Source organism: Gymnogyps californianus, chromosome 8 (assembly GCF_018139145.2).
Source record: "Gymnogyps californianus isolate 813 chromosome 8, ASM1813914v2, whole genome shotgun sequence".
In the NCBI taxonomy this organism is placed as follows: Eukaryota; Metazoa; Chordata; class Aves; order Accipitriformes; family Cathartidae; genus Gymnogyps; species Gymnogyps californianus.
The window spans coordinates 15,542,164-15,554,701 of NC_059478.1; the positions used below are offsets into that span (position 1 = coordinate 15,542,164).

General features: G+C 43.0%; 1 protein-coding gene across 1 annotated transcript in view; it reads right to left on the bottom strand.

Moving 5' to 3' along the window:
* Window positions 1-6,563, bottom strand: part of SNX7 (sorting nexin 7) — a 30,486-nt gene extending 23,923 nt beyond the window's left edge. Inside the window, exons 1-2 of the mRNA XM_050901031.1 lie at window positions 6,369-6,563; window positions 218-400 (exon numbers count right to left, since the gene is read on the bottom strand). Of these exons, the coding sequence (XP_050756988.1) occupies window positions 218-400; window positions 6,369-6,563 (378 nt within the window). The remainder of the gene's footprint in view (window positions 1-217; window positions 401-6,368) is intronic.
* Window positions 6,564-12,538: the final 5,975 nt, after the last annotated feature.

Here is a 12,538-nt window from a genome sequence, read left to right on the forward strand (position 1 = left end):
AGCATAAAAAGCGTAAGCACCTATGTGTGTAGACTTATACTGAATTTTTTTTCAGAATCTACTGCACAGTTTCATACAGTTTTAGTGGTCTATAACACATGGCAAAATCAGAGTATAATTTAAATTTAGTAATATCCCAGAGAATGGTATTCCAGAACAGTGAAAATGCTACTACTGTCATCAATGTAAGCCATTATAGCCATGAGTAGATGCTTACCTTTGTGACTACTCTGTATGTAATAAATGTTTCAATGGCTGTAATGTGGCTTTCAGGATCATCGACTGTAATGAAGAGATCTCTTAATTCTGGTTCATCTTCAAATTTATACTGGTTTATCATTGATGAGGGGGATATTGGCATTGAAGGACTGAATGAGTTTACCTCAGCCAGTGATGTATCCTACAGATAAGACATGAGAACATCCGTATCAATACATCTTTATATACAAACACACACATGCAAACACACGTCTCAGACGCTAAAATGGCAAGCTTTTAAATAGTCTGATAAAACAGATAAAACATAGAGCAGATGAAAGAATTATATAGTACATGGCAAATCTATTATCCTTTTCAGTATTTGCTTCAGTGAGGATGTAAGAAATAAGAATGAGATTTATTCTAAAACTGATGAAAGAGCAAAATGCTACCATTTGACAAGAATGTTATGCATAGCTAGAAAGAGAACTTGCCTATGAATGCTAAAATTCTTTATGAATCCAAGCACCCAGTAATTGTGTAGGATACTTAACAGCTTTATTAACATTGTTAGAAGCCAGTTACTCAGGACTTATGAAGTCTGAATTATCTCTAATAACCTGAACAGGGTGGATAAAACCCAATGATTTTAAAAGAAAACAAGACAAAATCCAAATGAGAATTTTTATTGGAATTGTATATTTCAGTTTGCATACATTTTAAAATAAAGTTTGAAATGGAGAACTTTTACAGAGACATAAATTTAATCTTTTGAAAAAGAAAAACAGTAAGTAAGGATGCAGTACAAATTTGTTGCTTAATTTCTAAAAAAAGTCAAACCACTGTTTTGCTGAAGTGGAAAACCACTTATGATAGCATCAACCACTTCCACCACAGCTCTCTAAGAATATGACCCCATAGCAGCTGCTTCTGCTCAGTGTGTTCCATAGCGATCACTCAAATGCTGAGAAACTGAGTGGAAATTAGAAACAGGCAAAAAATCTCATTTTCTTTCTTAGATGCAAGTCTGGATGAGATCTACTAATCTAAAATCTTGAAGGATACAGTGTCTAGGAAAATAAATTAAATTCACTAACACCATAAAAGAGCACAATAAATGAATAAATCACCAAAAATAATCAATTTGGGCAATTAAAATCAATCACTATGTTTTAAGTATCAAACATTTTATACACTTTTTCTAATATATCCAATGCAATGAAGTATTTTTATAACAAACTTTAAAATTAATCTGTTTTCTAGAAGTTTTCTAAAAGTGTAGTTAGGCTACACTAACTACCAAGTGGCAAAGAGTTGCCCGTTCCGGTGCCTCACTAACTATGGAGCAAGGAGAAGAGATGTTGCTAAAAAGAAAACTGCTCAAATGTCAGGAGTGGAAATGTGGGAGTCCACAGAAACTAGAGACACAGCATCATCCCAAGGCCGATCTCGTGGGAGTGAAGAGCAGACCACCGCAGGGCTGCTGAGCTTGGTGGGAGTTGCTTTTTCTCCTTTGAATTCAACTGGACCAACATCTTCTCTGAAACACGTTCTCCTCTCTTGTTCTTTTCCTGCCTTAAACCTCATTGCCTAGTGCCATCCCTCTCCTTTGGATTTATCAATGTACTCCCACAAATATGGAGTAGAAATTTATATTGAGAATTATGCACGGAAAGCACTGATGTACCAGTTCTCCTCCCATCACTTAGGTACAGTTCTTTGAACAGGGAGACAAAAGCAGGATGGAAGACTAAAGGAAATGCTTTAAATATTATATAGCTGCTTACTTGTACACTTGTAAGTCATTTTATTTTTACTCAGTGTGTTCTTACGCATGATTTCTATACTGGTATCCAGCCAGCACTGTCCTGAGCGGTGGAGGATAAACAGAGAAGCTGTTTTCACTGCCTGCTAGCACTAGCTGGCCATGCTCTACATGAAGTATGAGGACCGCTAGTTCAGAGCAGCCCATGCGATTCAAAGCGCTGAGACAACAGGAAATTTCTAGGGAAAGAAAAATGCATGTGAGCATGTAAGGGACTTGAACGGCCATATAACTTGAGGAATAATGACTCTGCAAGGCCTAAATTGGATCAAGGCAAATGTGTTTCATATTTTCTCATTTTCCATGGGTCATTAATACCGTAATGTTTCATTCCTCCTTCTAGGTTGCTAGTAAAAATTGCTCTATACAGGCAGGTTTCTGAAAGTATATTTTTATATGAAAGGGCTTACACATATGTGGTTTGTGAAACAAAACACAGGCAATAAAAATCCATAGAATAAGCAGGTCTTCAGTTCTGTTGTAATACAGCTCTAGTGTTCATCTGCACATGAATGAATGCATGTGAGTTTTAAACAAGTATCTGTTTCTCTTTCTTTATCCTCATGATACTTCAGGTTTACTTCCAGCAGTTCTTGAAGTTCGTGTGACGTAAGTCTGATGTCATCACAGAAACATGGTAAAAAAAGATAATAATTTTCTATTTTCTATACAGCTGTAATTTTGTGGTTGGAACTATGTTTTTGTGTGCATACAGATGAGGGCAGAAGGAGTTTTGTGGCACAGGAAAAACAGACAATTCTTCTAGCTCTTGGGTTGTATAACTTTTTAAAAAAAAAAACTTTTTTCCTCTTCATCCGTGCAAAGAGAATCAAGGTCCTGTCCCAGATAATTATGTCCTTTCCCACACCTCCCCCAGCCCCACCTACCCGCAGTACCCCTTCTCCCTTCCAAGCCCTTTCACTACTGACAGCAGTCGGCAGAGCTGTGTGTGCTGAGCAGCAAATAGGTTCATGCATTTTGATTTACTGGCCAGGAGACCAAACAGACAGAAAATCAACGAGCTCCTGGCAGCATGAAGGCCTTGTTCTGGGTCTCCTTCCTCTATACTTGCAGTTACCCTATCTCACTCTCACATTTGGCTGCAATGGGTCAGTAAGACTCCAAAATAAATAAGGGAAGGAAAACACTCATACAGCAGGAGCAGCCTCAACGTAGGCCGAGCACACAGCTGAGCCTGCAGCTCTCTGTAGAAGACATTAAGCCTGGGGGTTTGCCTAAACACCACTCCTCCCCAGAGCATAGATCCTTGACTCAGGGTTGCCTCTGTGCCTCATCCATCCATCCATCCTTCCCTCCCTCCCAGCGAGGATCCAGAGCTTGCAATCTTCTGAGGCCAGGGATCCAAAGCACGTCTGGAGATAAAGGACGTGGTGGCAGAGTTTGTCTTATAAGAGAATAGCTTAGTTGTTGGAGCATGCTTCAAAGAAGCAAAGAGATTCAGGAAGACAGAATAGCTCCTTGGCCGAAAAATTCACTTATAAATCAGTCTCAAATCCTTGATCAACTTGTTTTGGAAGATAAATTAGCCTCCATACAATTCTGAAGTGGCATGTACATCTTTTCCAGAAATACCATTAATTAAGTTTTCTGTAATTATGAAATGGCAACAAACACTGTAAAACAGAGTTTGAAAGAAAAGCTGCTAAAGATTTTAAGTGTTAACCCAAGTGCTGACAGCTTTGTCAATGCTAGGTCACCCTATCAGTTACAAGGAAGGCAAAGATTAACTGAATGGGTATTGAGATACACGTGGTACTCTATACTTTGAAACTAATGGAAGAAAGCGGGTTGAAAACACTGTATTTGTGTGACTTATAACTCAGCCCCCAGAAGCTGTCTCTGCTAAAAAGACCTCAGAACTTCTTCCACGGTAATGGAAACTAGGATAAAGTGAAATGCACGTCACATCATGAAATGCTTTATCAGAGTTGCTGAAGAAGATGGTAGTCTGTAACATTTGAGATATGTCACAGGATACCGGGTCAATGGTTTATGACACTATCAGGTTAAATGTCTATGAATTTTTATAAAATAAAAGCCCTGTGTTTACATCTTGAGTAATAACTTAGGGTATTGAGGTTGACAATTTTTAAGAATCTCATTTTTCTCCATTTTGGTAGCTGGTACATTTCATTGACTAAACTGAGAAAAATGAAGTCGATGTCAGTGTCAGGCACCGAACACCGCACTGCTGCTGCTGTCCTGCTTGGCCTGCAAATGCTACACCACTATCTTAAAGACAGTGGCGTGAGAAACCCCATTAAGACAGAACTTAAAACAAGGTGGTCCTGGAACCACTATGGAAAAATTGGTTTTACAAAACTTAGTCTGAAGCTACATTTAGCCTGTCAGTTTCCCTTGAATATATGGAACATGAACAAATGGGGTGTAATCCCCAATCAACCTCACAGATTTTCATCAGCTCAAAAGATCAGCCCTCAGATTGCAGCTGAAAGCAAACTGTGAATTTCTGGTCTATATATAACCACTAAATGCAGGTGTCCAAGCTTTGGAAAGAATGCTGTGTTTTCACATAGTATGACAAATTTTCTTGTTTGCAGGAATAAGTTATCGTGTGGCATGCATTAATAGTAGTTACGATTTAATATAAGTAAGAAATATTTGGCACAAATCCAGGTAGCAGAAATTTAAAGATATGGATATTTGCCATACAGCAGCAGTAACTTGTCTCAACTACACTTGTTTTTATTTTTTATTCCCAAGGAGCATCGCTCGACAAGCAAGCAGCATAACTGTTGATACGCTGTATTGATAGGCAGATACCTGCATGCAGAACTGCCTGAGCTTACCTAGTAAAAGCAAAAGGATTGAAAGAAACAAACAACTACAATTATATTTTAGCACTGCTTTTGCATGCAAGTTCAGTGAATCTTTCATCTCTTTATGTCAAACCAATACTAGTGCTTTTCTAGAAAATATGATTTAGCTACACCCTAGTTATGCTTCAGAAAAACACAGATAACTTGGTGAAATTTAGCCTGACCTCTTGCATGCTACAGACCATTAAATCACCTAATAGTCCCTTCTGGCCTTAAAATCCATGAATTTCAAGAATTTTACTACAGTCAAAGTTTAAACACATAGCTCCTAAGAATGAAGCTCGTATTCCAATGTTTTTATTCATGCATACCAAAAACACGTATCTCATTTATAAAAATATAAAAAATACACATTTAATTCATATGACAATCGGTCCTACTGAAAATACATTTGGTGTCACACTTTCAAATAGGAAACATATCTGCTATTTCTCTCCAGTGTCACACACCTTGTCACACAGCAGTTCAGAAGTCTCAGAAGGTGAGCAGGGCCTTAGCCCCCTATACATATTTTTTCCACCTTAGCTCTCTATATGTCCTTATGTTATATTTTAGATGCTGCCTTGGTAAGGCCAACAGATCCATGACATGCTGTCTTCTTTAATGGCTGAGAAGGCAAGAGGTAGGTCACCAAATCAGTACAAAATGAGAAACAATATATGTGGTAGCCATACCGCACTTAGTTGGTTTAATTAAAATCAGCAATATTGGCAAGACTGGAGCCCACGTACCTAGCTAACTCTGTGTGCTTTCAGAACATGGACCCTAATATATTGTCAGTTACATTCATTTTATTCCCTTCATCAAAATACAGATGTTACCTTCTCAAACCTCCTATGTGAATGTGCTAGACTTCCCTTCATCTTTTAAAAGAAAACTCAAACTGAAACTTGGAAATATTTATTTATATTTAAATACATCTGCAATTACTAAATACAACTGTTTATTTAATTTATAGATACATACATGGTACATGACAAATGTGATGATAAGGTTACAGCGAGTCCAGATTACTTTGCAAATTGCAGGTAAGAGCAGTTATGACTTGCACAGCTCGTCTGAAGTAGCAAACCCCCCTTTTCGTGGCCAAGGAGAAGCCACCCGGGGCTCCGCTGAGCGGGCCGGGCTGCCTGGGGGCGCGGGGCTGCCTGGGGCAGCGCTCGGCGGCCCCGGAGCCGCGGGTGACTTCTCCTTGGGCAGCGGCCGACCGCCGGACCCGCCCTGCCCGGGCGCTGCATGGTCTGGCCGCAGGGAGCGGAGGGTGCCCGGCCAAGCGCGGGGCAGGCGGGCAGAGGCCGGGCAGAGGCCGCGATCACCGCCGCCGCCCGGGGCTGTCCCGTCCCGTCCCGTCCCTCCGCGCCGCCCCGGCTCGCCCGGCGCACGGCAGGGCAAAGTGGCGGCGAGCGACGGAGCGGCCAGCAGCCCGCCAGCCCCAGGCGCGGCCCGGCCCGGCCCGACCCGACCCGGGGAGGGCGCTGCCGTACCTTGCTGAACACCTCCAGGTCATCCTCCTCATCGTCCAGCGCCAGCACCTCGACGGCGGCGGCGAGCAGCGGCCCCCGGGCCGCGCCGGGGGCACCCGCGGGGGGATCGGGGTCGGGGTCGGCCTCGGCCCCTCCCCTGCCGCCGGGGGAAGGCGGGGGGAGCTGCGGCCCCGGTACCCGACCCTCTGCCTCCATCCTTCCCTGCGAGCGCGGGTGCCGGCCCCGCCAGAGCCGCTCCCCGGGGGGCCGCAATTGGCCGCCCGCCGCTCCCCCGCCCCCGCCCGCGGCCCGCCCCCGGCCCCGGCCCCGGCCCCGGCCCAGCCCTGCCCGGGGGCGCGCCCAGTGCGCAGGAGTGGAAGCTGCCGCGGCGGCGGCAGTAGCGGGAGGGCCGCCTTGGTGGGGCGGGAGGAAGCGGGAAGCGGGGCCCTGGCACGGGACGTGCCTCCTGGCAGGCCCCGGCTGCGGGCCTGCGCCTCAGAGGGCGGCGGAACTGTGGCTGAGGCCGCAGCCTCTCTGTGGAGGCTGGCCGTGAGGGGGGGAGGCGGCGGCGGCTGCTGCTCGCAACGCCCACAGACGTTTTCATGGAGGCACGGGGGCGTCGGGCTCGTTCACGTGTCGCCAGCTCCCCGCTTTGGCCGCCTCCAGGGTTGCTGAGGGACTGGGCGGGTCGGCCGGGGCCAGTCGGGCTGGGGTGAGCCGCCCTTGGTTAGCCACCGGCGGGGGCGGGCTCGGGGAGCGTTGCTGCTGCTGGCCTGGGTCACTGGAAAAAGTGTGTGCTGTGCCTCGGGTTAGAGAGCCTAGTGGAGCCAAAGAGCCGTCAGCCTGTGTCCTCGGAAGCCCCGAGGGTGCCCGGCAGGGCCGGGCGTACCCAGGCTTTCCTTCTTTCTCCGGGTTGGTCTCTTTCTTCCTGGTGGGCGTCCAGGCTGCGCGCCCCAGGCCCCCGCCAGCAGGGCAGCAGCCAGAAAACGCGCCTTGCTTCTTGCCTCTCGTATGCCTTGGGCTGCCGTTCTGTCGTTTGTAGCTGGAGGCTTACTTGCTTACTCCTTTGTCGTGGGGTCTGGTATGCTTTCTGTTGAGGGCAGAGATTACTTTGGGGTCAGAGATTTACTTGTGAGAACAAATGGACACCACATTACATCTGAAAAGGAGCGGGGAGAGGGACACCAAACATTTAGAAATAGTAAAGCTGCAAAAAGTAAAAACATCAGAATTGAGGGATTTTGAAGTTGCCAATGTTGAATAGGAAGTAATGAGCAGTGCTACTAGTTGCAGGAGCCAGGGACGTATAGTAAGCGAGCAGGCAGGTCAAGGCTGGTCTAACCTGTGGTGAGGTTCAGCGCTACCTTGGGCGACCAGCTTCTGTGCTGAACACAAGAGCTCCTCTGCGGTGGTGGGCACGTCACCGAGGCCCACATTTGCACAGTGTAGAACAAGGCACGTCTTTTCAGGCTCCGTCTGAAGTCAGTGGGAACTTTGTTGTTAATGTGGGCTTCAAGAATCCTGGGAGGGTACTTAAACAGGCAGATACAACATAATCTTTGTGTACCTTGGTTGCCTTGCTATCAAATTAGACAAGGCAAACCTCGTAATCAAATGAAAGTATTTTGAAAAGCGTTCATTCGTGAAACAGTCTTGGTGGTTGATGAGGAAATTCATTTGGTATTTCATGCTTTTCAGTGAAGTCTTGAGCCAAAACTTTAAAGAAAGAGATAAAAATAAACACTAAATATTCACTGAACTGTGCAAATAGAAAAAGAATATGCCTGTGTAATTAGAGAATGTACACTAAGACATTTTCATGTTTGTTTTTAAAAAAACCCCTAAAATTCAGAGGGGACTGTGGGTTGCAGGCTGGTGGACCTTTGCACAGAAGTGATCGCACGCATTTTGGCTAACAGACAGGCGTTTGCCGTAGTAGGTTGCTCCCTTCCGTGGACCAGCCACCAGAGGGAGATGGGGTGCACCTTTCCTGGGTACTCGGATACTCGCTGATGGCAGAGTATGTTTCAGTAAGTTAAAATAGGCACTTTCTGTAGTTTTAAAGTAACGACTGGCCCTGGTACGAGATCCTCAGGCTTCTTTTCTTTCCGACCCTGTGTAGTCTGTCCCTGCCCCGCTGCCGTTTGCTGTGCCTCGGCTCTGCGCCTGTGAGGAACCTCGGGTTTCTCTGGTGCACTGCCTTCCTCGCAGGCTGCCACCGGCCCTTGGCTGGGTGCTGCTCACCTCCAGGCTCTGCAGGGTGCAGGCTGGGGTTCCTTGTGGTGCAGGTGCTTCTCATCCAGTGCCAAATCTACAGCTCTTCCCACCTCTGTGTCTTTTATGGTTCCTTTCCAGTGTCCTCGCTGCTCCTGGTACCCTCAGGTACCAGATACTGATGAAAAGTGAATATCAGAATATAAATTTTCTACTCTTTCTACTCTGTCCTTTGTACATCAGTGATAAGACAAGTGTAGCTAGTTTGTTTTCTGACTTTATATAGGTGATGGATGAGTTTTGTTTCCTCTGGTTTTGCCTTTATTTCACTGTTTCTAAGGGCCACGCGTTGTGCCAGAGGCCTACAGGTTTTATGAATAGAGTAAGCACCTACAACCCATGTAATGCCTGAGTTTTTAATATGTCTGTATTTAAATTCAGATGTTATACTTGTGAGGCAATAACAAAAAGAAAACTCATCCGAGGATCAGAATTCGAGACAGCACACATCAGAGATGATAAATAAAGGACAGCCAGTCAAAGAAAGTATAAAACTGATGTACTGTAGGCTTGAATACTGAGGCTGTCATCTGGATCATACTAATTTTTCAAAGTTTTACCATTCTCTTGGGTTCTTTATTTCTGTTTGAGAGAAATCTCACAAGATGCTTTAATTGGATTTTTTCTTATTATAGCTTTTTATTAGCTCATTAATCAAGCTTAACAAGACATATTTTTAGATTCCTTGCTGGCAGTGCTTATCTTTCTGTGCTTTATATTTGAAGTACCAATCTGTGAGGAAAAGATATTCATTGTCCTTTGCTTTAGGAAAATACGCATTACATTTAACAGTTATTTGGAGTTTTAATCATCGCAAGGACCCATGCTAAAGCAAAATAGGAGACTGTTCTGCCATCACTTTCACCTGTCCTCCTCACCCTCTACCCTAGTTGTCCCTGATCTCTATCGAAAGGGCCCAGGGAGTAAATGTATCTTCAGGGCACCTTGCCTCCCATGCCGAGTCCCAGTGGGATTGCCAGCACCTCTCCCCTGCAGTATTTAGCAAAAAGAGCTTTTTACAGACTGAAGAATTTGTTGCTCATTTTCTGCTGTAGGGCCAGAGACGACTTTGAACAGTTGAATAATTGCGCTATTCAGAAATATTGCAGGTAGCATAAATACAGAGCTACGCTTACCAGAGGGATTTACAGGTTTCTCTTGTACTGTTATTTCAAAAGTGCTTTGCTGTAGATCTTGGTTATTCTTCATTTCGGTGTCTGTATGTGCACACATATGCCAACAGGCTCTGTGTTTCCTGAGCACCTGGGATTTACACATTTAACCACAGACATCCTTCCCTGAACCTGTGGAATTAGATCTTGGCAATAATTAAGGGTCGATATGCCAGATGTTGTTATGCCATTAATGTTATTGCCCCACTTATTTAAAGAAATAGCTATTGGACTGAGACAGTACTCGACGATATTTTGCTAAATAAATTTTAACATTTTGTAAAATATGGTGTTTTCTAAATACCTATCCAATCTTCATGAAATACTCAACCTTTCCAGGCCCTCCTACTCAGGAACACCGAGTGGAGTATTCGCATATGCCAGGGCTGAGCTGCAGTTGCCTCCAACTTTTATTTATTCACTTAAGCCCAAAAAGCTATTTTGTATTACAAAAATGTCAATATTATTCCTACTTGCATTTTCCCTTTTTCTTTGGTAAGAATGTTGATCCTAGCTAGTAATCCCTTCCAGAGTTGCTTTTTCTTGAACAAATTAAATTTACAAACACCGAAGCAGAACCAAGCTATTCCTTTGCTCTCACGTGCAGGCTGCATGTGATCCCTTTAGGCCACAATACCACTTTGAATACTTAATGTTGACTTGTCGAGTTTCACCAACTGCACAGTGATACGGACAGGATTAAATCTTGTTTTATTTCATCGGCTCCCTAGCCAGGCAGTAGCGGAGTATGGAGGGCTCACGGTGTTTTACTCTGTTCCACCACTGCGGTGCAAATAATAAGCATATTAGTGAATCTGCTGACTTTCGACACCTTGATGCAAATGAGAACGTTTTTCTAGGTCTGAAATGCATTGTGAAGTAGCATTCTTGTCAGGGTTGTATAGTATATAAGCAGGAGTCATCATGTTTACATCCAGAAGATATTTTGATGGTGAATTAAGGGCTGACCTTCATATCATACCATTTATTAGAGCAAGCTTTATAGTAAGCTCCGTATAAAGGCTCAAAATAAGGTTAACTATTTGTGTTCCATGCCTGAACTGGCAAAGGAGTCGGCGCATTAAAGCTCTCAGATAAGTTGTGAGCTGCTTAGCTTTTCAGCTGCCCGTTGTGTTTTGGTTGAAAGGTAGCTGTTAAGCTCTTCTGTTATTTTTGTTGTTGTTATTAGTTTAAGTTTGGAAGGTGCTTTAATTGGAATATTGTAAAATGATTTATCTGTCAGACAGTGGATATCCTCCAAGCTTATTCTTTTCAGAGACTCTCAGACTGTCTTTGCTTTCTGACTGCCCAAAGGAAATTACAATGTAGTGTACTCATAATCATGTTATCTCTTTTATAGCTGCAGATCATTTTTATGACATTGTAAGTGTACAAAGCCCTGATCAATATCTAGAGACTTGCTATCGTTTTAAGTTATGTGACTCTGCCAAATTTTAGACGTGAAAATATTCCAGGTGAAGCGTTATTGGGTTTCATAATTTTTACAATATCTAAAAACAGTTGCCAAGCTTCATTGGATATGAAAGCATTGATTTTTTTTTTTTGTAATAATTTGCACTGTTGTCAGATAGAGTCCATCTGTTCTAATGCAGCATTGTCTCTTCTGCCGAAGGAATGGTTTCATGTTTCCAAATAACTGCTGCTGCTCTTGTTTTTTGATGAATAGTGTGTTTAGCAATCTGTATGTCATGGCATGAAATATTAGAGTATCTCCTAGTCCAAAAGTATGCAACGAATATATTAACATTTAACATACCTTTAAAGGCTTATTGAATTAATTTAACATGAATCTGAGTTCTTTCTATTTTTAATTTTCCTGATGCCTAGTTTGGGAACTCTGAACTTTAGGTAAAAGGAAACAGATTAATACTGGACCTCAGTTAACCTGTTTATCAATGAGCAGGTGTGGTCCTGTTTGTTAAATAACTGAAAAGAAATGACAGTGACTGATATGAATGTTATTCATTGACAGATGTCTGTTTATAACCCATTTAAATTGAAGAATTCTGTATTTCAGCTGTTGCAGTGTAATGCATAGGCTCTGAAAATACTGTGCAAACCTGTGATCATTGTTTGACCTTTTGGGCACAGGGCTTGCCATTGTTTCAAGGATTATTAGCCTTTACAGAATTGCTTTATAAGGATTTAGCAATCTTTTATTGTTTGCACATGCTTTCAGTGACCCTAAAAAACTTTACCAAAGGGAGCTGGCAGGTAGGTGAGCCTACTTAAACCAAGTTTAAGTAGGTTGGATTAACCCTCCATATTAATGATGTTTTAATAGATTTATATTTTTTTTAGACAGAAACTTTGTGTGCCTCTTGCCTTAGTTTATTACTACCAGGATGACTATTAAGAAAGTTTTTATATGAAAGGTTTTTTTAGTCCTCAAATTCACACGTGAACTATTGACATAAAATTGGGATTTACATGGGACCTAATTAACACTTTAATACTTATTGATAGAAAATGATATGTATATAGTCATTCATAAAACACGTGGCAAATTCACTCTACAGCTACACTGCCACATAATCTCTCACTTTTATCTTGTGTCACTGAGCTCCTCTTCCATAAAACTCTGTACGATACTGATTGTAAAGGGGGGTGGTTCAAGGTCATTCTTGCTAAGAACTGCCCCTTTTTGTTCTACAGAGATCAGAAAATGTAAAAAAACCCCATCATCATCATAATGCAGAAATGAAAGTATGGTCATGGGTAGTA